Genomic DNA, 27,695 nt, shown 5'->3' with positions numbered 1-27,695 from the left:
CACCACCACGCCCAGCTTGGTTTTTCTTCTTAACACACCATCTTATTTGGAGGGTCTCAAAGCTAACATTATACTGCCCTCTGCAAAGTACCGCCTGATAAGCAGCCTGTCCAGGGGAATGGGTGAGTTAGCTTCTAAAACCCCAACACATAGACAATAATAGCAGTTCCCAACAGTGCAAGTGATTCTGCGTTGAGCTTTGTTGATGGCTCTAAGCAGCCAGAGGAAGTGGTCGGCCTGCAGTTGTTGTTCTGTATCATTTAGGTACACTGAGCTAAACAGTTTTCCTTACTATTTGACCAGAGATCTGTTGCTTGAGAAGACAGGTTTGGCAGCATTATCTCACTCTTTAATTTACTATACCAAAACTGACCTTCTATTAATCCTGCAGTCTTTCAAAGCAATGTACCAGGTGCTGTAATTAGATACAAAGACTAAGTCCAATGGGGAAAATGGAAATGACCAATTTTCTAAGCAAGACACAAAGCAGAAAAGTGAGCATTAAAAGAAGAAAAGTGTGCAGTTAGCAAAGATGTAACCTTTCCTGCACTGTGAATAGTTATTAGCAGTAACTATTTATTTTAGTTCATTTTTTATGGGAAACAGAGAACATCAAAAGAGGAGTTCATGGTAAAGGAACCTGCTCTTTGGCTAGGAGGCAAGGAGTAGGAGCAGAAAGGTGGGTCCAGTAACCATCAAGGCCACACACCACAAGTGACTTCTTAGAGTTCTGCTATTTTCCCAGAGTCACAGGCTGAGGATAAAGCCTTCACCATATGGACCTCTGGGGAATATACAGGATCCAAACTCTAACAATGTATCCCTGGCCTCAACAGTATCACCAGCATCTGCCTTGGGTGCTGCCTGCTACTGAGAAACTTTGGTTTGATTTCTCTGACAGCTGCCCGTCCTCCCTCCAGATAGCACAGGCCCCGTTCTCAGCTTCCTTTTCTAGGTGCTTCTCTTGTACTCGCTAAGAGCCCTTTTCACCTAACCGTTTCGCCTGGCCTGGGAATCTGTTCCAGTCCTGTGGTTTTAGATGTTGTTGTCTTTTATGCCAGTGACACTCAAATCCTCCTAATGCCAGGCTTACCCACTTCAATGATGTAAGAAATATCACATGACCAAAACATGACTTGCACTTTCACCACATATAAAACCTGTTTCTTCTGTCATTGACGTTTTAGTAAATAATATGCCAACCAGTGTGTGTTTGATTGAAACCATCCTCTCGATTGGGGATCTCTTTAACCTTTAGCGTATAACCAAATGCATAGAAAATTCTTACTGCTTTTAATTATTTCACTGGTTGTATTTACATAGTTTCTTATGAAGTGAAGTATCTTAATGCCCCTTATATAATGGGTATGGTTTTATGGATTCAATATTGACTTCCAGAAATGCATAGCAGGCATGGTTCTGGAGAAGTAATTGAGAACTACACCGTGATCCATAGGCAGAGTGACGGAGACAGACTGGGCCTGGCTTGGGCTTTTGAAAGCTCAAAGCCCAGTTATATACCTCTTCCAACAAAGCCATACCTTCAAATCCTTTCAAACAGTTCCATTCCCTGGTGACTAAGCATTAAAATATATGAGCCTATGGGAGCCATTCTTCTTCACAGCTACACACACACACACACACACACACACACACACACACACCACTGCTCTCCAAGGAAATCCTGGAAGAAGGGACTAGAGAATATATATGGTACTGTCTTCCTGGTATTTGGAATTCTGATGCTCTTGAGAAATTTTATGAACAGAAGATAAAATTAGAATATCCATGAAGACAGTAGACCTGAATTTTTAGTCATGTCAAGAGAAGAGAGAAAAGGAAGGGAAAAAAAGAAAAAGAAAAAGTTATATGGTAAGCTCGGAACAGGAAACTAGGGAGAGGGCCAGATTTGGTCTTTTATATCAACCAGCTCATGTGGAAACTACGAAGTTCTTACCAAGACTTGTTACCTGCTTCGCCCAAAACATAATCACCTCTCTTAAAGGTCCTATTACCCCAGTTCTGTTATATTGGGAATTAAGTAATGACAAACCACACTGAAATCAGAGCAGTTCTTGTGTAATGCCTATTACACAATGGCTGTTGATGTTTTGTGGTGTAGCGGGATGTACTGAAGAATTCCACATCAGACTGGATCAATAATGATTCTGTCATCCTAAATCCTAGTAGAAATAGCCTGATAAAATTGTCCCAGACTCGTGAATAGAAAGCAATTTGTCTTTTGATTATGAATGTTAAATACATACTAAGCCCATCAGGTCAAAGATGCATTCTCCCTGACCAGCTCTGTCTGCTAGCATCGTTGACATACGAGAAATAGTGTAGTCCAGAGAAGCATCATTTTCAATCCTAAGCGTTCTCTTTTCACCCCACACACAGCTATGCTTGAGAGGAGCAGTTATGCTATTCACAATCATATTGGGAATCTCGTTATTGGGGTTGTCATGTACTAAAAGTGGTTTCTTCTTTTCAAAGGTACGTCAGCCTGTCGTATGCACCAACAACCATGTGTTTTGTTCCATTTGCATCGACTTGTGGTTGAAGAATAACAGCCAGTGTCCAGCCTGCAGAGTCCCGATCACTCCTGAAAACCCTTGCAAAGAGATTATTGGTATGGGACTATTTTATATGTGCATAAGAATAGATTTAAAATAGCTTATAAATATTTGGGAGAAGACTGATATAAAGTTCTCATTTTTACAGATCAATATATTGGATTTAATAGTGATTATATCTAGTGTATCTAGTACAGTAGATTGTGAAGGATCCTGAAATAACCCTCAGGTCACATGTAGCTTACAGTCGAGCCTGCCCAAGAACAGAAATATTAATGGTTTAAAGTCGCAGGAGCTGAGGAGGGGCAAGGAAAGTAGAAGGTCAGGGGTGTAGGAAAGAAGGCGAGGGACTCTGAGAGCCACTTGATGAAGTGGGTGGCCTTTTGAGTGTGGGGGTGGTGTGCCCCAAAGTATACTCTAGGAATGCTGCTTGGGTTGTGTGTGGCCTGTACTGTAGAGGAGAGACAAGATTTAGCTAGATTGGAGACTGATCCAGTTAAGGATAACGTGAAGCTAATTAAGGTTTAAAAAAGAAAATTAGTGCCATATTAGGAGAGGTGAGAGGAGTTTGAAACAGGAACTAGAAATAACACCTTCAGAGAGACTCTGGGGGTTCTGTTTTTGTTTTTGTTTTTTTCTTCAGAATCTACACTTTTGTTATTCTTCAGTAAACATTAAAAGTGAGTCTAATTACCATTACTGATGTGCATGTTAATAGAGTGATGAATGAATACCTGTGGGATAAGAATTAGATAGGAAATGTCAGAGTGTGTTCAATAGAGTTTCATTAAAGGCAAACAAAAATGTGCTATGGGAAAAAAAAAAGTGAGTCTAATTAGCCATAGGTAGACAACATCTTTCAGGAAACTTATATTTTTGGTTCTGAGCCTAGCCTTTAATGGCTGAGCCATCTCTCCAGCCCATGTTCCAGAAAGTTTAAGAAGTAGTTATAGTGGTCTAAAATGAGGCGAAATTGTCTTAATTACTGTTTGTGATGAAAATGGAAAGAACGCTACATGGCCAAGAGGAAAGGACTGAGTGGGACTTGGGATCAAAGTTGGCCCCAAAGCTTTGGTCAGGGCACAGGGGTGACTTCTGGCTAAGGCTCATCCTCTGCCATGTTGCTGCCACTGGGGTTAAACTCTCACAGTTAGGTCCACTTACAGAGTCAGCTCTCTGTGTAAAATTGATAATGAAAGTAATTCAGTGTTGTTTGGTTGTTTAGCGTTTCACCACATCTCTTCCTACTTCATTCCTATCTAAATAACATTAATGAACTTTCTGCAGTAGCCATCTCTGATGTAGCTCATCATCCTTGCACTTGGAAAGTCTTCCCTGAGAAAGAATATCTTACTTTTTTTTTTTTCTATAATCCTACTAACTACAAAGGCAGTAACCGCAGGGTTAGTTCAGAGCTCTCTGAAGTAATCCATGTTGGATGTATCTCTCATAAGACGGGGTGTACAGCTACTGCTGAGAGTCAGTCTATTGTAGTTGCTCATCAGAATCAGTGAGAGTTGTGTCGCCAGTACTCAGACTTGTTTCAATATCCTGGCGTGTGTGTGTGTGTGTGTGTGTAAGTGTGTGTGTGTGTGTGTGTGTGTGTGTGTGTGTTGTTTAAATGTAAATGTAGTGATTGGCTTTATTATTTAAAAATTGTTTTTAGGTTTGCTGTATTCAAAATTGATACCTTAATCCTATGTAGCCTTTTCTTCCATTGACTTTGCTATGCTAGGACGTATAGGTAAGTAAACACAACATGATACTTTGCTGAAGATAATTCTTATGCTGTTAGTTGATACTGTCTCCTCAGGGTTAAGGAAGAGAAAGGCCTAAATGATCCCACAGTCCTTGTCATTTGTTCTTGGTCATGTATCTTTCTTCTCTTTCTATCACAAACAGTATTTAAGGCAGTTTCCCCTCATTTTAGATCACTGCAACTGCTTCCTAAGTTTTCAGAAAGATACTGTTCACCTATGGCTACTTGCATTACTCCGTTTAATGTGTACTGAAGAAAAATGAAAGTGTAGCCTCTGAAGTAAAAACAAAACCCCCAGAGTCTCTCTGAAGGTGTTATTTCGAGGTCCTCTTTGAAACTCTTCTCACCTCTCCTAATTCAGCACTAATTTTCTTTTTTAAACTTTAATTAGCTCCACATTATCTAACTGAACCAGAGTCTCCAATCTGACCATCTACATTTTATTTCTGGAGTTATCTGGGAAGCTATATAACACAATATGAAAAAAGAAAAAGGCTCATTTTCACTGTGCCCAAACAAAGCAACACTGAGAGTTTTCCCCTCCAGGAGGAACGAGTGAGAGTGAGCCCATGCTGAGCCATACCGTCAGGAAGCACCTGCGGAAAACCAGACTGGAGCTACTGCACAGAGAGTATGAGGTAAGTGCGCGCTTGAAAGTGATGTCATCAGTGAGCTGAAGGGAAGCCTCGTCCAAGTCCATGCATCTTAGAGCCAAACCCTAGGGTCCCCTCGGGTCTTCTCTTGGGAGGGTTGGGATTGTTTGTTTCCCCAGAGCCTTGTGACACTTCTGCCTCTGTTTCCCCAGTGCAGAGACTACACACATTCACCACCATGCCCAGTCTGAAACCTTTAGTGCCAGTCGATGCATACTTGATAAAGTCTCCCTTTTCTCTTTTAAATAGAGAAATGGTTTTAATTAAGTAAAGACCGGGTGACTAGGATTTCAGAGAAAAGGAATGAATGGAATTTTTTTCTTTATTCTTTTCCTTCTTTAAAATTATTTTTTAATTTATGATTTTTATTTTATGTGTGAGTTTTGTTTACATCATGAATGCCTGCGCACCACTTGAGTACCAGGTGCCTGAGGCCAGGAGAGGGTATTGTATCCCTTAGAACTGGAGTTACAGCTTCCTGTGAGCTACTTCAGTTGCCTCAGACAATTTTTTTTAATATACTGGAGCATAAGTGATGGAATAAATGTTCTTTCCTACTTGTGTTCCCCATGTTTGTGGATCTATAAATGCATGTTTGTTTATTCATCACTGTATCAATTTAAAGATCACAACTTATCATGCTGGCAGTGGTGGCACGTACCTTTCATTCCAGCGCTTGGGAGGAAGAGGCTGCCGGGTCTGAACTGTAGGTCTGCCTGGTCTACATACTGAGTTGGAGGACAGGCAAGACTACGGAGAACGCTGGTTTCTAGTTTTATTTCCACCGTTTAGTGTTGTTCCGGTGGCAGCTGCATTTCATCAGGAGATAGGGACAGACATTCAGACAGGCCCTGACGTTTGGAGATACTTGGACTTTACCTTCTGATGTAATTCTTAAGTCTCAGACTTAAGCTAGTGTGTTCATTATAGATGAACAAATGGTGTTACACAAGAGAATCCATTCCAAATGTTTGCAGTCCCATTAAGATTAGCAGTTCCAGAGTACAAAAGCAGATATTTGCAATAGATGACTAATGGCTGAAGACCCACAGTTGGCATTAATCTGGGATGAAAAGTGGAAGGATTTTATTTCTACTTCAGATACAGGAGAAAAATAAAAATATCAAACAACATTCTGATTGACTATTTTGACTAACACTTTTTAAGTTTCTTTCTATAAAGCCATTAACATGCTTCAAATGTTCCTTCTGAATGGACTCAATCTACTTTTTTATTGAAATTCATGGTTTTTTTTCTTAGTTTCTTGATGATACCTTAAAGAAAATCAAAGGGTTGTGACATTTTTTTAAAGCCAGAGCTGTCTGTGAATTAAAATGTAAGCATTCTAGATTAGTGTTGTACCAATTTTTATGAGGGTCAAAATACATTTTAAGAATCTAAGTTGACTTTTTCTTTACAAAACTGTTACTATATATAAAGCATCCCTGTATTTAAAAAAAAATCTGAGTGTAATATGCAAGAACAAATTGACTCTGGCTTAGCATATATAAGCCATTAGTCTATATCTGATTATTGACTTCTGTACTTTTTCAGGATGAAATAGATTGTTTGCAGAAGGAGGTAGAAGAACTTAAAAGTAAAAATCTCAGCTTGGAGTCACAGATCAAGACCATTCTGGACCCTTTAGCGTTGATGCAGGGCAGTCAAAACGAAGACAAACATCCACTGGCCGATAATCCAAGTAAAATTGACCCAGAATCAGTAGTAGAGTGGAAGAAAAAGCTGAGAACAGCTAATGAAATATATGAAAAAGTAAAAGATGATGTGGATAAGTTAAAAGAGGTAAGTTGTAGTCTGGGGAAGGAGACTCTATTATGGCTATTTTTAAAGTTCTACAATATTTTAAGTACTTTCACAAGTATAAATAGCCATATACCTTGGCTCACCATTAGCTAATTTGTGAGAGCAGAACTAAACCCTGGATGAGTATTTATACGCAATAGGAAGCTGTTCTCATTAGCTGCCATTAGCTGCCAAGAAGTATCAGGTGGTTGCATTTGTGACTATAACTGGAGGTACAGTAGTGCCTCCCTCCGAAAGTGCTTCTAAAAGAGCTGCGTCTGCTTAAAAGATATGGCTGGTCCCCCTTCTTTGTGGTCTGCCTTAAGTTTTTTAAGCTCACAGCAGTGGCTGCTTTATGTGCATCAACAAACAATCCATTTCACTATTTAGCAAAGAAACATGGATTTGCTTGAGTTTTGAGGCAAGATCTTGCTATATAGCTGAGGCTTGTCTGGACCTCGCTATATAGCCCAAGCTGGCCTAAAAATAACCACTCTCCTGCCTCAGTGTTAGTAATACTGGTGTGGCCCACTGTACCTAGCTGAACAAAAGGTTTGAATCAAGATAATTTCTAGCACTACTATTGTCTTCTTTGAAAGCTGAGTGACTACATATTAAAAGTTTACAGACTGCTTCTGAGAAAGCTGTGGGTACCACTTTAGACCACTTATGCAGAAGAGTAAGGGCTAGATGAGGCTGACTCGTTTTCCTCTTTGTCTACCCATCCTACAAGATAAAGAGAAGAGTTGTTGGGGGACAAGCAAACTTTTGGGATTGTTTTCCATCCTGCCAGGAGAGAGCTGCATGCTCTTAGTGCTAGAGCAATTGCAGCCTTAGCTTGACTTCGGGATCATCTGCCTGCAGTACGGTGGTGCTAAGTGCATATAGTTTTATGGCACTCATTTCTACAGCTGCCCTCTTAACCTATCTGTATTGCCTTAAAATGCTATTCTTGTTCTGAATTACTGCATCCTGAGCTATGAAATCGCTAATGGACTCCGTATGATATTTTACAGAAGAACCACTGAGTATTACTCTCATATCTGCAGTGAGGTTAAGTAGGAAAGAAAGATCTTCAACTCAGTGTACCACTCTTTCCATATGCAAAACAAATGCTGCTGGTTCATAAAAGGCCATATGAAAGTAAGAGGGAAACTGCTTCCAGAAGAAAGGAACTGCGTACATATTCACTGCATCTGTATGAGGGGAGAGTGTGGTTCATTCGTGTATTGGCAGACAGCCTTAGTGTAAACCTGTTACCTTTGTTAAAAGGTACTACAAACTAGAGGGACTCAGAGAAGTTATGCTATTATCACCGGATAGTTTCCCCTGTGGCTTCCATGCCTTTCCTTGACCATCAGCAAGTTGTGAGTGGCCTCCTGTAGATGCCACATTTTTGGCAGAGATACTTCTTAGAGTATGAAGCTGTATGCAAATCTGCTCTGGCCTTATGTTACTATGTAGAATAGATGAAAAGATTATATAAAATACAGTCATTTTTAAATCCAATAGTTGTAGCCATTCTAAGGCATCAGAATAACATGGGATGGATTAGATAATAGACTACAAGTGAATAAAAAAGCACAGTCTACAGAGATAAAGGTCAGCTAGAAGTACAAATAATTACAATCAGTCACTTGCAAGAACACAAACAATTCAGCAAACTACAACTTGGTACGAGCAAATAGACATCTTATGCTTCCTGGATTCCGGCAAGTTGAGAACCACGAGACATCATTACCAGTCAGAGCTGGGAATGCACGAGAACTAAAGCCTTTGATATTCCCAGGCACTGTCAGTAGGCAAAACTCCATCGTTTGTAACTGTTGTTTGCTTTTAATAGTTAGAAGCTACCCAGCCTATAATGAGAAATATTAAAAAAGTGCAGGACAGACTGACAGTGATACCTGTTTTAGGAGATGGGGGCAGGGAAGGAACGCAAGTGAGTTCTAATTTAAGCTTGTTGTTATCATGGAAAAATATTCACTAAGTGCCTCCCTTTATGGTGCTATGCTTGAAAGCTTAATTCATTGTTTGTATATACAAGGAAGTAAATGGCTTTCCTTATATCTTCAGGGGGCAGTAATGGTGTCTATCAGTCATTAAAGAATTAACCCTCCACCATCCTGGTTAGTGCGTATCTGTGAAGGTGAGCAAGTGCTCAGAGCCCACAATGAACCCAGATGAGTCTAAGTAAACCAGCCCAAAGTCACCTGGGTAAGGTTGAGTAAGGGTATAGGCTGCAGATGGGTACTGCTCATACCGCTCTTATTGTGACTGTGGAGGCACAGTTGTATGGAGGTAAGTAACTACTACATTATGGAAGTTAATCAAAAGCACTGGATATAGTGGATATTAATGCATATACTTGCAAAACTTCTTAAGTTACCCTTTCTTTTTTTCCTAATAGTAATTCTACAACTCCTTAAGCCTAAACATAATGTTCTAGCCATTTTTCTTGGTGGGCAAGTCAGTTTAGAGACTAATATAGAGAGTTTAATTTTTGTTAGTAATACACCAATACAGTAATAGAATTTGAATAAAGAAGCTTTTAAGAAAATTCTAAAAACTGAGATCATTACCTATTTCAGGCTATCTGTGATCCTGAGTGTCATATTGTAATGTTTACACGGTACTTTTGTGTTAGCTTGGGCTTAATTCTTTTAATTCTTTTTTTTCAGGCAAATAAAAAATTGAAGTTGGAAAACGGTGGCCTGCTGAGGGAGAATTTACGGCTGAAGGCTGAAGTGGACAACAGATCTCCTCAAAAGTATGTATCTCACACACAGAGCGAGGTCATTGCAGCTCCGATGGCCGTGTTTCCCCTTTGACCCTTTAGTTAGAAAAGACGAATGTGTCTGAACATCAAGTGCCAAGTCTTAGATTCAGCTGAAGCTGATTTAGAAAAAAGTATAGCTGCCTGCGGCCACACCAACTGGGTTCCTGAGTGGGAGGCAGGTGCTATATGGGAGAGAACGACAAGAGAAATAATGGAGGCCAAGACACGTTTCTGTTCAAGGCCCCCAAGATAAACTAAGAGTCTGTGCTTATAAAGATGGGGGAGGCCCATCCCTGCCAATCCATTCTTGGTGCCTCTTGCCAGCCTGTAGGTGATCTGCGGGATGCTGTCTCTGGGAATATCTCAAGGGCCTCTCAGCAGGTAGCAGTATCTTGGAGAAGAGCAGCAGCTGGTGACAGAACAATAGAGCCATCTAGGTCGGAAGGCTCCACCCCAGTTGGTCTCCTTCTCAGTGGCAGCAAGGTCAAAGCCAGCCACTCAAGGCTGGCGGAAGCTACAAGAAAGGATCTCATTCCTTACTTTTTCTGCCTTTGATGTATAAAAATACGGTTTTATGTTACCTAAGACAAATGAGCCCTCACTTGGTTTTCCATATAACTATTTAATAGTACTAATGAGATAAAACTGCCCCTGGGCTGTTTTATGACATCATCTTGGTCATGTGATGTGCTCTCTGCCTGGTACAGTAGGATGGATATAACAGGTTACTCCTGAGAAGTGAGAGGATGGAGGCACAGAGAGATAGGCTCTCTTATCCTAGTCTGCCCAGGAGTAAGTAAGTGGAACAAGCAGCGTTTGAACTCAGGGTGCTGCCCCAGACTGAGCACTAAGCAACTACAGGAAAAGCCTTGCCCGAAATAAAATGAGGCGTTGTCACCAAGTCCTGAGCTGATTATTTGAAACTACAGTGAATTAATTCTTCTTTTATGATGGTAGAGTCTTTACTCTGTGTTAGAAGATACAAAGTTGTAAGAAGTTAAGGGGTGATGACATAAAAAAGAGAATATCTTTGGAGTCCTCAACCCTACTCCACCATCCAGAGGAAACAGGCAAATGAGAAGACAGTATGGCTACATGGTGTGCAGTCTCTCTGAAGGCTGTGCACCAGAATATTATCATTTTTTCATTGCTGGCAGTAGACGTCATTTTTCTATTGGAAGAAGACAAAAACAGGATGAAGTAAATGAGGGAAGTTGAGTCTACCAGAAAAGAGCAGCCCATGGTGAAAGTTGTATGGTTTAGGAAATGATAAAGGTAAATCCTACTGACACACGGGGAGATTACAAACCAGGGGTTAAAAAGAAGGTATAACTTCTACCCTTAAGTGTTCTCTTCCCCCATCTCTCCACCCCTGTTTTATTTTTCTTCCTGCCAGATAATGTCCTACTTTGACAAATTAGTGAAATAAACTGAGAAATTGTTGTTTTGATGTGGGCTTGAATCCTTGTCACTGGCAGCTCGCCCTCAGGCACAGTACTGCTTATCCATTAGCCCTTCCCACAGCCCTGAATGCAATGAAAGCTATTTGGTTTGTAGCTTTTATTTCTTGAAAAGTTGCCCACCAGATTTCAAAATCCGTGCCAGCCACAAAGATGTCTGCTTTTAAATATCCATGACTTCTACCAAATAAATAACTGGAGGCTCTCACCTGAGGAACTCTGGCCTCCCATGTACTTTCCAACAAGCAGCCACACATCCGAGTCCTGTGTTACTGCAGCACTCACAGCTTTAACTTGTGTTCCTTCTCCTCTTCATGGGAAGCAGACGTTTTCACTTGAACAAGGATTTGAGCTGACCCCTATTCCAGATCAATTTGCAAAGCATTGAGGTATTAAATGTATTGCATTTGATTTATACCTTTGTTTACTCTGCACCAGTAAATCCTGGTGTAATTCAGAGAGAAGGGGATGACAGAAAATACCCAAATCTGGTTCACTGCAGAGTACTTCTGTTTGTGTAAAAACAAATAACGAAATTTTAAGAATTTAAAGGTAAATGTAGACATACAGAAATCAGCCATTAATTTCCTTCCCTGCATAGGAAGTACCTTGACCAATTATTTCTTTCCTATTTAGTTGGTTAAGTGTAAAGGAATACTTCTTACTCTGTACACAAGCTGGTGTTCTCTGTTATAGCCCACAGCTGAGCAGGCTGTTAAGACTGCACTTTAAAGTTAGACACTAAAATAAAAAAGAATTAGAAGATGTTTTAGTCATCTCAGGCTTCCATAACAAAATAGATTTACAGTTTGACTTAAATCTTAAATAATAGGTTTATTTTTTTCACAAGTGCTGAAGGCTGAGAACAAGGCTTGGCATGTTCATTTCTGACTTCCAACAGCAATGTTCTTATTATACCTTCAAAGAGTAAAGGGAGAAGAGTGAAAGGGTTTTTATCTCTCTTCTTCTAAAGTCACAATTCAGGATTGTGTAGGGTCAGGTCTCAGCATTGTGAGCTAATTTAACTTTAATTACCCCTTGAATACCTTGTTTCCAGATATAAGTGCACTGAGGTAGAGGGCTTCACATAATAGTCTCTGGCTGCATCCCCCTGTTGAAAACAAGGGGAACTGGACCATTTATATTGGTTTCAAGTGACATAGTTTTATCTTTTCTTTTGTTTTTGTTTTCGAGACAGGGTTTCTCTGTGAAGCCCTGGCTGTCCTGGAACTCACTCTGTAGACCAGGCTGGCCTTGAACTCAGAAATCCACCTGCCTCTGCCTCCCAAGTGCTGAGATTAAAGGTGTGCACCTGGTGTAGTTTTACTTTTATAATGGAAGTGTAAGTTATCATTTATGTGTCTTGCTCTGTCTTTCTGTTGTACCTCTGGACCTCTGTCTAACCTTCTCTAACTATGTAATAGTATCTAAAGTATGCCTTTCTCCACCCTGAGCTGCAGTGAAAAGGACTGTTGAACATCTGGATGCTCTAGGAAGCACATTTTTTAAGGCTTCAGTATCTTCTGCTTGAGCTTTTGTCAGGAATTTATTGTATCTTAAGGAGTGCTTAGAAAATGCAGTCCTTTTTGGTTTTCCTCTTTAGTGCTTGTTTTCCTTCTGAGCTTGTTACACTAGGACTAGGCCAGCTAAAGACATTTCCAGAGCTTAATGGGTAGTGACATGTCTTTGAGTTTCAAAGTCTAACATCTGAAAAAACTCAACACCAGAAAGGCTTTAAGCTATATAAAATGCATGCCATGCCAAACTCTGACATAGCCTAGGCTCTTCTGATGGAATTTGTATTACAGGTCTTGTGTTTTCCTTCTTGGCTCATATCAACTAATTATAATTGTGTCATGTCATTCTTCTGTTTGAACTAAAACTACAGTTTTTCTCTTCAAAACTGTCTATACATTTTATAGAACTTGATGTCCTGGTTCTAATACATGTTGGTTGAGTAAATGAAAAAAACACATAGCCCCTGAGACTGTAAATACCATGGTTATGATATCAAGGTACATTAAGAAAATGTACCTTGGACTTTTGTGCTACTATAATAAACTATCCATATAGTGAATGGTTTATAAATCATAAACATTTGTTTCTTATGGGAAAAGAGGACAAAGAACGTCCCTGAGCTTTTTTGTCTTTGCAGGCACTAATACCATTCATGAAAGGCCTCCAGTGGCCCCTTCACCAAATACTACCAAGGCACCCATCCCTTTCTCCAGTTGTAGGCATATATCATGTTAGTGCTCAAAAATGAAGGCTTCCTTCTCAAAATCATTTATATAATTTTATACCACTACATTATAATCTTCAAAGCCATACTTCCTGGCAAGCAAAACTTCACTACATTTGCTTCTCCAAGTTCAGAGAGTTGGGTTGTTGTTGTTTGGAAATTTTGTCTTATTTTTTGTTTTGTTTTTCGAGACAAGGTTTCTCTGTGTTAGCTGTAGCTGTCCTCAAACTCACTCTGTAGATCACCCTGGCTTTGAACTTAGATCTACCTCCAAGGTGCTGAGGATAAAGAGGTACAGCAGCACTGCCCAGCTGAAAGACTTGGTCTTAGTCTGAGTATATGAGAAATATCAAGAGGATCTCACCCAGACGTAGTGGTATAGAATGGGAACTTGCCAAAGGGGAAGAATTCAATACCGAAGTTTTCATATTTCTAAATGTCCTGGACTCCAAATACTATTACTAAGCTGTGTCCTATAGCAAGTGTGGTTACATTTGTACTTGCTGGAATTGGGAACTCCTTAGTGACCATTGAACTCAAAGAAATGTGACATTTCTACTTATGACACATTTGAAAGTTCCTTAGTTTATCACACAGGTACTTCCCTTATTTGTATCTTCTCTGCCCATACCTCCAAGAACTTATGTTAGTTACCTTTCCATCACTGTGACCAAAAATACATGGCAAAACAATTTAAGGGTAAAAAGATTTCTTTTGCTTTACAGTTTTGGAGGTTTTAGCCCATCAGTCAGAGTCTGAGAGGCTGTTTCCCTGTCAGTGGGAACAGAGTAGCTCGAGCTCAATGCAAATCCCTGCAGACTAAACAGTCTCAGCTCTTAAGATTCAGAGCTCTGAAACAAGATCTCTTAGTTGTGAGCTCTTGTAAAATCAAAATGAAAGTTCCATACTCCAACATGAAATGAAATAAACATTCCTTTCCAAATGGAAGGAACTGTAGAATACCAAAGAAAGATTAGACCAACAGTACAAACATTTGACCCACTAGCTCCATGCTTGGCACCAAGATATATGGTGTTATCATCAGAACCCCACTGGGCTATGGCCCTGCCACTTATGACCTGTCCTCACTAACGCTTTCTCATACCCATTTCACCAGTTTTAAAATCCTGGGGTCTCCATTGCAACTTGGACTTCATCTTAAAGCTTGGCTCACAGCATACTCAAGAGTTTCCTGTACAAAATCCAGCCATATATATTACCATGCCTCGAGTATGGTTTTTATGAAATCTGGGTACAAACCTTCAGCTCTGTAACTCTTGTATTCTATATGGCTGTAAAACAGCGCCATATGAACAACACCAAGCTATTGCCAACTCAAGAAGTAGGGTGGCCCTTTGCATGTGCAGCATTCTCTGCCCGCATGGTTAAATCTAGAAAAGTATTTCACTAGGTGGCCTTAATCTACAAGAAGGCCCTTCGGCTTGCTGGTTTTAAATGAATTCTGAATGTTTTTCCAGTTTTACACCCTGGGACTTTCAAAAGGAAGGATAATACCTTTAATTATCTGTCCTATTGTCCCAGTGCAAAGTGTGCCTCTAATCTCAATACCTGTCTACAGCATTAATTCAGATCTTGTATCTTTACCAAACAGCATGGTTTTAAAACCCTTCATTCTTTACTCTTGGTTCTCACTATAAACCTGGCCAAAAGTAGTGAGAATAGCAATTTCTTTTTTATAAAACGTGTGTGTGTGTGTGTATGTGTGTGTGTGTATCTGTACTTGTAAGTGCAAGTGCTCACAGAGTCCAGAAGAGGGAATTAGATCCCTGGAAGTAGTTAGAGGCAGTTGTGAGATGCCCAGTATAGATGTTAAGAACCGAACTCCAGTACAGCAACACATGCTCTTAACCACTGAGCCATCCCTCCAGCATATGCAGCAGCCATTTCATAGCTCGAATGCTGTGCTATTTAGAAACTTTCTCTGACAAATAAATTAGACTAGTAAGTTTCACTAAGTTTCAGTACATAGACAAAATGTAGACAAATTCTTTGTCAGAACATTATATGAGTGGCCCCTGGTTTAATTGCATCTAATCTTTGTTCCCATCTGAGGCTTCATATGCAGTCTTTACTATCAGTATTTCTATCAACATTCTGGTCTTTAGAATTCCCTTGGAGTCACCCATTAAGCTCTACTTAGAGACTTTGAAGACTCCTTAATCCACATCTCCCTCCAAACTGTTCTTCATTTCCCCACAAACCATTCCAAAGGCTAAGAACTAAATGATCTGGCTTCTTTCCATATGCTGTGCTCACAGTAACCAACAGAAATTATTAAAAGAAGAAAGGCTTATTTTTTTAGCTTACCTTTTCAGAAAACTTTGATCCATTCAAATCTGGAAGACATGGGAGAAACTTGACTGTGGCATCAAAACCTTGAAGCAGCCACTGTTCAGGTGGCATGGCCCAGGAAACAGCTAGACCAGACGAGAACCAGTGACAGATGTAACCTTCAGAGCCCTAGCCTAGTACCGTCTTCCAGCCAGATGCTCTTTGACCTTCTACTAGTACTCACTGAAGTGTGAACTCATGGGACAGTCACAGTCAAACCACAATGGGCAGAGATGTTACCTGTCATCAGTTTTGGCGGGGCAGCTCCTCTTGTCTTCGGCTGTTGAGTCACCTCAGATGTTTAGAATATGAAGACAGTTGTATAACGTTTTGGAAGCTGAAGCACAAAGCATGTTGGTTAAGGGCTTAACTCCAAAGACAGACTGCCTGATTTCAGATTTCTGTGCTACTATTCTGTCCCTGTGTTCTCTGCTACACTCAGAATCGAGTTGCTTAAACTCTTGCCTTAAACTTCCCAGTATTTTCCAAAAAAGTAAATGCAGAGCCTTCATAGCCTCTTCTGTACCTGACTCTTCCCTCTCCTTGCTCTCTAGCTCATGCTTTGTACTCTCCTGACCTGTTTTTAAGACATGCACAGCAGGCATCATCTGTGTAGAGTGCTCCTTTCTGATGTTTATGGAGTTGCCTCTGTCCAGCATCAAATCACTTTTCTGATTGTATTGTTGAAAGCAGCCCCTGCCTTCATTGCTTCACATTTCCTTACTGTTTCTGGAGTGGTCAAAGGAAAGGCTGGAATAAGAAAATCATACAGGGAAGTGTTTGAGTATGGTAAGTATGAACATGGACTCTAGTACTAGACTCCTTAAGACTGAACACTGACTGTTCTTACAACCTCTGGGGGTTTTCTCCATTTTAGTTTTCAGCCTCTGTGAAATGGGGCCAGTAGGACTTACCTACCATAAAGGTTACACGGGGTTAAGCAAATTAAACGTAAGTGTACTTAGCACAGAGTCCATAGTTAATATTCAGCCAGTCTTACAGTATGGTCACTATACTCTTCTCAGTCCCCAAACTTCCTGTGTCCTTAAGTTGTTCATGTCTTTGTTGTCTGTCTGCTTGATTCTGAACTCTGAATTCAGGAGTAAGACCCTTGCAGCCTATCTCTCAGTCTCTCACACCTGGAAAGCACCTGGTAAGTGTTGGTTATATAAACATTAACAAGGAGATGATCCTAGACACATCAGTTAGCTCACTGATATTCTCAATTTATATAGATAATATATTATTAAGAGGATTGAAGGAACTAGTCTATATCTTGCTGTAATGTGTGTCTTGGTTACTGTTCTATGGCTGTGAGGAGATACCATGACCAAGGTAGGTTATAAAAGAAAGCATTGAGTTGGGGAATTGTCTGGGGTTTAGTCCTTGGCCTCATGAAGAAGAGCATGGCAGCAGTCAGGCATAGCCATGGAGCAGTAACTGAGAGCTCACATCCTATCTACAGACAGGAGGCCAAGAAAACTGGGGCTGGTTTGAACTTCTAAAATCTTTGAGTCTGCCCCCATGACACCCCTCCTCCAAGAACACCACAGCGGCTGGGAATAAAACCTTCAAATATATGAACCTATTGGGGGAGGGGGAGATTTCTCAGTCAAATCATCACAGCTCGTAACAAAGAAGGAAGGAGAGGCTGTTTCTATGAGTGTGTTCTTCTCAGTGACTTTATTACTCATTGAGTTGCTGGGGTTTTTTACTATTTCTCCACATTCCACACCTGGCTACTTAGATATTCTTTTGAATAAAACTATGTCTGTAAGCTATCATCTCATTCCTAGTAGCCTAGATCTACATAAGTTCTTGTTTAACTTCACTACTTGCCTTTTTTCCCCATGAGCGTCTCATGAACCTTGAGATTCTACTTTATTGTTACCCAAAACCTAGGCTATAAATCTGATCAGCTTGCTCTTATATTTGATGACATTTGGTGGCTCCCAGGTACCTCCACAGTGAAGCTCAAATGTCTTACTCCAGTCTGTGAAGTCCTAAGAGCTTGACCTTTAAACGTTCTTGGTTTTGTCTTGCCTCCTCATTGTTTTCTGCTCGAGTCATGTGAGGTTTCACCCTGGGCTCACTTCCATGCTTTGGCTCATACTTCATCTTCCCTAGTCTTGCCTAGGAGTTGCTTTTATCATTGTCATCATCAATATCAACAACAACATTTGTTGATGCTGTGTTGTGGGTGGTGGCTCCCCATTTGAAATCTAGCCCAATGTCACTCTTTGAGAAGAGAACCTCCACAGCTTCTCTAGGCAAAGGAATGCAGTATTCTTATGAATATTCTAATAGTTATTTCTGTAGTAATCATGCTGTGTAGTTCAGCACATGACTATGATGGTGACGCACGCTGCCAGCTGAGGGGCACTTAGACATGTTTCCAAAGGCACTGCTACTTAAAGAAAACGAACCAGATCTATACGACTTTTGAGTTTCTTTTTGTGCTTAAGCGTTTGTGAGAGGCTTGAGAGAGCAGGACAGCAGAGATTGACATTTTCTGCAAATGAGGAGACCAGGAAATTTTCTGAAGCTTTTTTTCTCTAAGGTATATCAGAAATTGGAAGTTCAAGGGGGGGGGGGGACCACAGGAGATGTATTAGAAATTGCTTTTCTCCAGTCCTGGGTTTCTTCTGAGTCTACATAAACTGGATTATCTTTTTCTGTCCTGGCTTGAAGCTGTGGCTCAGTCGTAATTCATGAGTCTGCTTTTCCTAAAGGGACCCACATGCCAGTGTCCTCTCCTTTCTTAGCAGCACTGCAGTCTGGTCTGGCTGGCTTGCGCTGCTCTCTTGACTTAGTCCAGCTTCTTTTGTTTCTCCAGACTGCTCTGACAAACACAGTGATCCCTGGTGTTTGACCCCAGCCTGATCTGGTGACTGATTCTGTTCTGCCCTTTGGTTTTCCCAGAAGGGGAACTTGTAGGCTGTCAGGGGAAGCCTGATGATACCCTGGGGCCAGATTGTGACAGCCACTTGTGCTCTAGCCCCTGGGCTGGGTGCCTGAGGGGCCCTTCTCTGGATGTAGAGCTAATTGGTGATATACAGTTATTGCAGTTTTCTGTCAACTTGTCTTTATTGCATTGATAAGATATTTTAGGTGCTTACAATGCTTGTTGTTAACTAAGCCGGTGCCTGTCAGAGATTATGAATGAACATGTAAGAGTAGGGACACTGGCTTCTACTTACCTTGTAGACTTCCTCACAGTCCCCTGAGCACACGTCAGTCCTCAGTGATTCATCTGAGTAATAATGCAGAGCAGGTGGATCACAGTTCTTTGTTTTATTTTGACTCTTCCTTATGCCCAGAGAAGGGATAGAGAAAGGAAGGATTTAGCTAAAGTGAAAAATACATATACAGATCCCTATCTGGGGAGTTTTAGAAGGACTAATGCTCAGCTGTAGCGCTTTCTACTCGTGAGTCTGTGTGATGACTATGGAGATGTGCCTGTTTATACTTTTAGGAATGTAAAAAGATAAGAAGAAAATAATAGTTTTCCCAGGGTTGATTTAGATCATCATTATCATGCAAACTTCAATGTCAGTCTTTTAGTAAATTCCTCCCCGCCCCAATATGAGATCTACCTCACATTATATTGAAACTTATCTCCCTGGTAGCATAGAGAGAGTAGTGCTTGCTGGGGGGTGAGGGTGGGGCTTGGAAAGGGTGATTCACTAGTTACAACTTCCAAGCAGAGTGCTAGTCACCAAGTGTATCACCAATGACACAGGAAGGAAACAAACAATCAAGAACACAGTATGTGAGCCCCGGCCTGGTGGCGCACACCTTTAATCCCAGCACTGGGGAGGCAGAGGCAGGCGAATTTCTGAGTTTGAGGACAGCTTGGTCTACAAAGTGAGTTCCAGGACAGCCAGGGCTACACAGAGAAACCATGTCTCGAAAAACAAAACAAACAAAGAACACAGTATGTTGTTTCTCCTTATGACCCTAAGTGACCCTGTGTGGGCTCAGGCCTCTTTAGAGACTTGTTCGTGTTCACACATGTCACCCCATACACAGGTCATTTCCACTGAGAATGTCAGGTCCCTACAGTGGAAACCTTAAGGACAAGAGCATGGCTAATTGAATAAACTCTAATTGAATAAACTTCCTTATAATGATGTTACTGCTGTTGTTTGTAAACCCTACTTTCTATCTGAAAGATTCTACTTTGCTATTGTTTTGAGACAGGGTCTCCCAGAGGGCCAAAACCCTGGAATCCTCCCTTGTTAGCGTCTGTGTAGGTGTTACGAGCAAGGCCACCATGCCTCGCTTCTGCCTTGCTTTTGAAACTTTACTTTGGGAAAGTAGAAGGAAGGGGAGTAAGTCCCCTGCCAACAAAAATCCAGCACACATGTGGTGCTATTCTTAGTGTCAGCATGCGTGCTGATGGTAGACACTGCACGGTTGTTCTTGGTAAGCTATAGACGAAATGGACTTTGGTTTTGGCTTGATTCTTTGACTGCTGAGTGCTGTGCTAAGGAAGAGAAGTTGGTGTCTGGGGTTAGAGGATGCGTTTCCTGTTCCCCTCAGTCTGCCTCACTATACCACACGTTTCTATGGAAATGAGGTATAGTAAAGATTGCCATAGACAGTCCTTTCTTATTGTCAGTTCTCTATGAATCTATGCACCTAAGTGATTAATTTGAAAAAGAGAAACATTTTGAGGAAGCATTTTTAGGAATTTGTCTCAGCAACCCGCTGTCCACTGGGAATGGGGATGGGGCTTTGAGTAGGAAGTTGGCCTGTTGTGTGCGGAGGCATAGAATCCATTTTCTTTGTAGTGCATAGATAGAATATTTCTTCTGCATCCTGCCAAAACATATCCAGTGATGAAGTAGACATAGAAAATGTACAGTCAAACCCATAGGAGGCAGGCGAGAAAAGAATCACACTGAGACAGCTGAGTCTTCGTCCCTACCCCCAGATATAATGTTGAGTTTCTTCAGCTCTGGTCTTCTCTTTCTTTTTACCTGAAATGCCCTTGATTTTGGCCCCTCTGTTGCACATGTACAAGGCAGGAGCTCACTGGCCCCACTGTGCACATGTACAAGGCAGGAGCCCACCGGCCCCTCTGCACAGGTACAAGGCAGGAGCCCACTGACCCCTCTGCACATGTACAAGGCAGGAGCCCACTGGCCCCACTGTGCACATGTACAAGGCAGGAGCCCACTGGCCCCACTGTGCACATGTACAAGGCAGGAGNCCACTGGCCCCACTGTGCACATGTACAAGGCAGGAGCCCACTGGCCCCACTGTGCACATGTACAAGGCAGGAGCCCACTGGCCCCACTGTGCACAGGTACAAGGCAGGAGCCCACCGGCCCCACTGTGCACATGTACAAGGCAGGAGCCCAAGCTAAGTTTCCCTGGGCTTCCCATTTCCATTAGACTCAGATTCCTGACAGATTCACATTGTAGGCCACTCACTGATGTTATGATCAAACAAAGTGAAAGTCAGGGAATTTCCCAATGGGTAGATTGTGTATAATGAAGTATTGAGTACCCAGAAGACAAGGGAAGAAAAATACAATAAAGAAAATACTTATGCCACCGTGCCTATACCGCCAGCATTTGAGAGGCTGAGGGGGGGATCGTGAGTTTAGGTCAGTTTCACCAACATAAGGAAGACCCATCTCAAAAACAAACAAACAAACCCTACATGTATTGCTGCATACCCAGGCGAGTCTGTGATAAAATATACTCAGAGAATAGATTATTCATTTCTTTTTAAATCAACATTATTAGGCTGGAGAGTTGTATGGCTCAGTGGATACGAGCACTGTCTGCTCTTCCAGAGGTCCTGAGTTTAATTCTCAGCAACCACATGGTGGCTCACAACCATCTGTAATGGGGTCAGATGCCCTCTTCTTGCATGCAGGTGTACATGCAGATACAACATGCATATAGACAAAATAACATTATTATTTTATGGGTTTGAATGTTTTGCTTGTATGAACGTCTGTGTACCGCATGCATGCAATGTCCTCAGAGGCCAGAAGAGAGAGTAGGATCATCTGGGACTAGAGGGACAGGTGGGTATGAGCCAGCAGATGTGAGTGTTGTGAACCAAACTCCAGTCCTGTGGAAGAACAGCAAGTGCTCAGAGCCTCTGACTCATCTCTTCAGTGCCTAGGGCAGTCTCTGTTAGGGTAATTGTAGTTGTTCCTAAATGTAAATTTCTGAGTCATGTATCAAGTATTTTGATTTAGGTAGTCTTTGTTCTGCATGGTGGTTCATAAAATGAGTAGACAGGCTATCTTAATAATCACTTGGGAAAATTCACTGTTGCCTTATGGAATTTAATATTTTAAATTCCAATATTTTAATATTTCAAAACATATCTTACTATCAGCATAAATGTATATGGCATGAAATGGTAGAACTATTATTTAGTACATTTTCATACAGCACAATTTGAAACACTTGAAATTTTGAGACATTGAAGTGTTATATTTTTGTTAAAAATACAAGCCATACAAAAGATTTTGAATTATACTTGCCTCCTCCTCATGTATGTGAGCATGCTGTTTGACACAAGCTAGGATCATCTGGAAAGAGGAAAACTCAGTTAAGAAAATACAACTATGATTATTTCCTGCCATCTATTCCTCTTGGGTGTATTGGCTTCTTTTTGTTCTAGAGCTTTCAGATGTGCTGTCAAGGTGCTAGTGTGTGCTCTCTCTAGTTTCTTTTTGGAGGCACTCAGAACTATGTGTTTTCCTCTTAGGACTGCTTTCATTGTGTCCCATAAGTATGGGTATGTTGTGCCTTCATTTTCATTGGATTCTAAAAAGTCTTTAATTTCTTTCTTTATTCCTGCCTTGACCAAATTATAAACTCAGGGCTGAAATCAACCAAGTAAAAACAAAAAGAACTATACAGAGAATCAACCAAACCAGGAGCTTGTTCTTTGAGAAAATCAACTAGAGAAATAAACCCTTAGTCAGACTAACCAGAGGGCATATAGACAGTATCCAAATTAATAAAATCAGAAATGAAAAGGGACACATAACAACAGAAACTGAGGAAATCCAAAACAATCATCAGATCCTGCTACAAAAGCCTATACTCAACCAAATTGAAAAATCTGAATGAAATGGATAATTTTCTAGACAGATACCAGGTGCCAAAGTTAAATCAGGATCAGATAATCTATTTAACAGTCCCATAACCCCTAAAGAAATACAAGCAGTCATTAAAAGTTTCCCAACCAGAAAAAGCCCAGGACCAGATGGTTTTAGTGCAGAGTTCTATCAGACCTTCAAATAAGACCTAATACCAGTACTCTCCAAACTATACCACAAAAGAGAAACAAAAGGAACACTACACAATTCATTCTGTGAAGCCACAATTACTCGGATACCTAAACCACACAAAGACCCAACAAAGAAAGAGAACTTCAGACCAATTTCCTTTATGAACATCAATGCAAAAATACTCAATAAAATTCTCACAAACCGAATCCAAGAACACATCAAAATGATCATTCACCACTATCAAGTAGGCTTCATCCCAGGGATGCAGGGATGGCTCAATATTCAGAAATCCAAAAACGTAATCCATTACATAAACAAACGCAAAGGAAAAAAAAAACCACATGATCATTTTATTAGCTGCTGAAAAAGCATTTGACAAAATTCAACACCCATTCATGTTAAATGTCTTGGAAAGATCAGGAATTCAAGGCCCATAACTAAAAAATAGTAAAAGCAATATAAGGCAAACCAGTAGCCAACATCAAACTAAATGGAGAGAAACATGAAGCAATTCCACTAAAATCAGGGATTAGAAAAGGCTGCCCACTCTCTTCTTACCTATTCAATAGAGTACTTGAAGTCCTAGCCAGAGCAATCAGAAACAAAAGGAGATCAAAGGGATACAAATTGGAAAGGAAAAAGTCAAATTATCACTATTTGCAAATGATATGATAGTATAATTAAGTGACCCCCAAAATTCCACCAGAGAACTCCTAAACCTGATAAACAACTTCAGCAAACTAGCTGGATATAAAATTAACTCAAACAAATCAGTGGCCTTTCTCTACACAAAGGATAAACAGGTTGAGAAAGAAATTAGGGAAACAACACCCTTCAAAATAGTCACTAATATAAAATACCTTGGTGTGACTCTAAGGAAGTGAAAGATCTGTATGATAAGAACTTCAAGTCTCTGAAGAAAGAAATTGAAGAGGATCTCAGAAGATGGAAAGATCTCCCATGCTCATGGATTGGCAGGATTAATGTAGTAAAAATGGCATCTTGCCAAAAGCAATCTACAGATTCAATGCAATCCCCATCAAAATTCCAACTCAATTCTGCACAGAGTTAGAAAGAGCAATTGGTAAACTCATCTCAAATAACAAAAAACCTAGGATAGCAAAAGCTATCTTCAACAATAAAAGAACCTAGGATAGCAAAAGCTCTCCTCAACAATAAAAGAACCTCGGGTGGAATCACCTCCCTGACCTGACCTCAAGCTGTACTGCAGAACAATTGTGATTAAAAACTGCGTGGTATTGGGACAGTGACAGGCAGTTATATCAATGGCATAGACTTGAAGGCCGAGAAATGAACCCATACACCTATGGTCACTTGATCTTTGACAAAAGAGCTAAAACCATTCAGTGGAAAAAAGACAGCATTTTCAAGAAATGGTGCTGGTTCAACTAGTGTCAGCATGTAGAAGAATGCACATTGATCCATCTTATCTCCTTGTACAAAGCTCAAGTCCAAGTGGATCAAGGACCTCCACATAAAACCAGATACACTGAAACAGAGAAGAAAGTGGGGAAGAGTCTCAAAACACATGGGCACAGGGGAAATTTTTCTTGAACAGAACACTTACGATCTGAGATCAAGAATCAACAAATGGGACCTTGTAAAACTGCAAAGCTTCTGTAAGGCAAAGGACACTGTCAATAAAACAAAAATGCAACCAACAGATTGGGAAAAGATCTTTACCAATTCTAAATCCGATAGAGGGCTAATATCCAATATATACAAAGAACTCAAGAAGTTAGACTCCAGACAATCAAATAACCCTATTAAAAATGGGGTACAGAACTAAAGAATTCTCAACTGAGGAATATCAAATAGCTGAGAAGCATCTAAAGAAATGTTCAACATCCTTAGTCATCAGGGAAATGTGAATCAAAACAACCCTGAGATTCCACCTAACACCAGTCAGAATGGCTAAGATCAAAAACTCAGGTTACAGGAGACACTCGTGAGGATGTGGAGAAAGAGGAACACTCCTCCATTGCTGGTGGGATTGCAAGCTGGTACAACCACTCTGGAAATCAGTTTGGTGGTTACTCAGAAAATTGGACATAGTACTACCAGAGGATCCCGCAATACCTCTCCTGGGCATATATCTAGAAGATGTTCCAACCGGTAAGAAGGACACATGCTCCACTATGTTCATAGCAGCCTTATAATAGCCAGATGCTGGAAAGAACCCAGATGTCCTACAGAGGAATGGATACAGAAAATGTGGTACATTTACACAATAGAGTACTACTCAGCTATTAAACACAATGAACTCATGAAATTATTAGGCAAATGGATGGAACTAGAAAAATACCATCCTGAGTGAGGTAACCCAATCACAAAAGAACACACATGGTATACACTCACTGATAAGTGGATATTAGCCCAAATGCTTGGACTACCCAAGATACAATTCATAGACCACATGAAGCTCAAGAAGAAGGAAGGAAGGAAGATCAAAGGGTGAGTGCTTTGGTCCTTCTTAGAAAGGGGAACAAAATACTCATGGGAGACCAAACACGGAAACAAAGTGTGGAGAAGAGACTGAAGGAAAGGCCATCCAAAGACTCACCCACCTGGTGATCCATCCCATATACATACACCAAATGCAGACAGTATTGTGGATGACAAGAAGTACATGCTGACAGGAGCCTGATACAGCTGTCTCATCTCCTGAGAGTCTCTGCCAGAACCTGACAAGTACAGAGGCAGAATCTCGCAGCTAACCAGTCCCCAATGGGGTCCCTAGTAGATGAGTTAGAAAAAGGACTGAAGGAACTGAAGTGGTTTGCAACCCCATCAAAGAACAATAATATCAACCATCCAGACCCCCAAGACCTCCCAGGGACTAAACCACCAACTAAGGAGCACACATGGAGGGACCCATGACTCCAGCCCCATATGTAGCAGAGGATGTCCTTTTCAGGCATCAATGGCAGGGGAAGCCCTTGGTCCTGTGAAGGCTTTATGTCCCAGTGTAGGAGAATTTGAGGGCAGGAAGGCAGGAGTGGGTAGGTGGATGGGTAAGGGAACACCCTCAAAAAGCAGGGGTAGAGAGATAGGATAGTGTGTATTGGTATAGGACTGGGAAAGGGGATAGCATTTGAAATGTAAATAAAATACCCAATAAAAAAATTTAAAGAGAGAGAGGGAGAGAGAGAGAGAGGGAGGAAGGAAAGGAAAGGAAAGGAAAGGAAAGGAAAGGAAAGGAAAGGGAAAGGAAAGGAAAAAGGAAAGGAAAAAGGAAAGGAAAAAGGAAAGGAAAGGAAAGGGAAAGGAAAGGAAAAAGGAAAGGAAAAAGGAAAGGAAAAAGGAAAGGAAAGGGAAGGAAAGGGAAGGAAGGAAGGAAGGAAGGAAGGAAATGCAACTATGAGATTTCCCTTTTGGCAATCTGTGGGGCATTGTCTTGGTTACTGACTGATGTGAAAGGACCCAGCCCACTCTAAGCAGTACTGCCCCTAGGTAATTTGTTGTAGGTTACATAAGAAGGCAGGCTGAGCAAGCCATGGTGGACAGTCCCTTAAGTAGTGTTTCTCCTCGGTCTCTCCTCCTGTTCTTGCCCTGACTTACCTCAGTGATGGGATGTATTGTCAAGGGTTTCAAACTGTGCTAAGTAAATATTGGTGGACTGAATATTTCTCTTACCATTTTTATGTCTATATACATTTATACTGATAGTGAGATGGAATATTTTGACAAAGCAATTAAAATCCATAGGACAATTGTGATTTTCCACAGTGATTACTAAGACAGTTTGCCTACTCGTTTTATGAACAGTATAGTAGAAGCCAAATCAGTCCTTTCTATGTTGCTTTTGGTCATGCCTTTTATTGCAGAGATAGAAAGAAAGCTAGGACAGCGAGGTAACCGCTTTTTGATACTTTGATGCATTATCACACTTCTACATCGGCATAAACTTCCACCTTTTAATCCTCTCTGCTCTTAGTGTAAGGACATCCACATGCTCTAATGTGAAGGGATTTCTCTCCCCGCTTGTCATTTCTTCTAGATCTCTTCATCCCCTTCACCTCAGTCACTGTCCTCATGTCTGTGATAAGTTTTCTTCTGGTAAGCTCTCTAGCATACCTAGAGTCGATGGAACAGTCGAGCATTGTGGCCTTCTAACAGTCGGCCATTTCTTTCTTAGGTACCTTTTTACTGGACTCTGGTTTTCCTTCCAGCATTAATCCTGCTCAGTGCTGTGCTGCATCTTATTTGTCAATTGCCCTGTTCTGTTTTCCGTTTGTCTGCCTCTCTGATGTCATGTGAGGATTTCAGTGGGAGACAGCGAGGCAGCATTACAAGTCTGCTGCCATTGTGCTTGCTACAAAGCAGGCTACGCAGTGCTGCTCATCAATGGGCTTTAGAAGAGGTCGCTTGGTTGGATGCTAATTGTGATACCCGTCTTTAATTTGTATATATTGTATGTGATCTGGAAAGCTAGAAGTGGGAGGTTCGATGAAGTTATTCACAGTTAATATGCTGCAGTAACGGGAATTTAGAGCGTGTCCTTAGAAGAGTAGTTTTTCTAACTAAGCTAAGGTAATGTGTACATATTGGAACTGTGTTAAGCAAGGAATACCAGCACTGAAACCTTGTTTTTAATATTTGGTTTTATTTAGGATACATTTCTAGCAATAGAAAAAATAATGATTTTTGTAGTTTTTAGTGTGTCATGGATTTCAAGGTGTTAAAAGTAAAAACCACTATATACTTGTCCTTTTTATATGGAGTAAGACAGCACCCATCAGTATAGCATTCTTTTTTTTTTTTTTTTTTTTTTTTTTT

At 40.8% G+C, this 27,695-nt stretch overlaps 1 protein-coding gene across 1 annotated transcript in view; it reads left to right on the top strand.

The window, feature by feature from the left end:
- The window catches only part of Rnf219 (ring finger protein 219), a 46,942-nt gene that overhangs the window by 9,639 nt on the left and 9,608 nt on the right, over positions 1–27,695 (top strand). The window contains exons 2-5 of the mRNA XM_021182114.2: positions 2,497–2,632; positions 4,882–4,973; positions 6,543–6,791; positions 9,473–9,561. Of these exons, the coding sequence (XP_021037773.1) occupies positions 2,497–2,632; positions 4,882–4,973; positions 6,543–6,791; positions 9,473–9,561 (566 nt within the window). The remainder of the gene's footprint in view (positions 1–2,496; positions 2,633–4,881; positions 4,974–6,542; positions 6,792–9,472; positions 9,562–27,695) is intronic.

Source organism: Mus caroli, chromosome 14 (genome assembly GCF_900094665.2).
Source record: "Mus caroli chromosome 14, CAROLI_EIJ_v1.1, whole genome shotgun sequence".
NCBI lineage: Eukaryota > Metazoa > Chordata > Mammalia > Rodentia > Muridae > Mus > Mus caroli.
The sequence above is the reverse complement of the archived record's forward strand: the minus strand, read 5'-3'. Positions and strand labels throughout refer to the sequence as shown.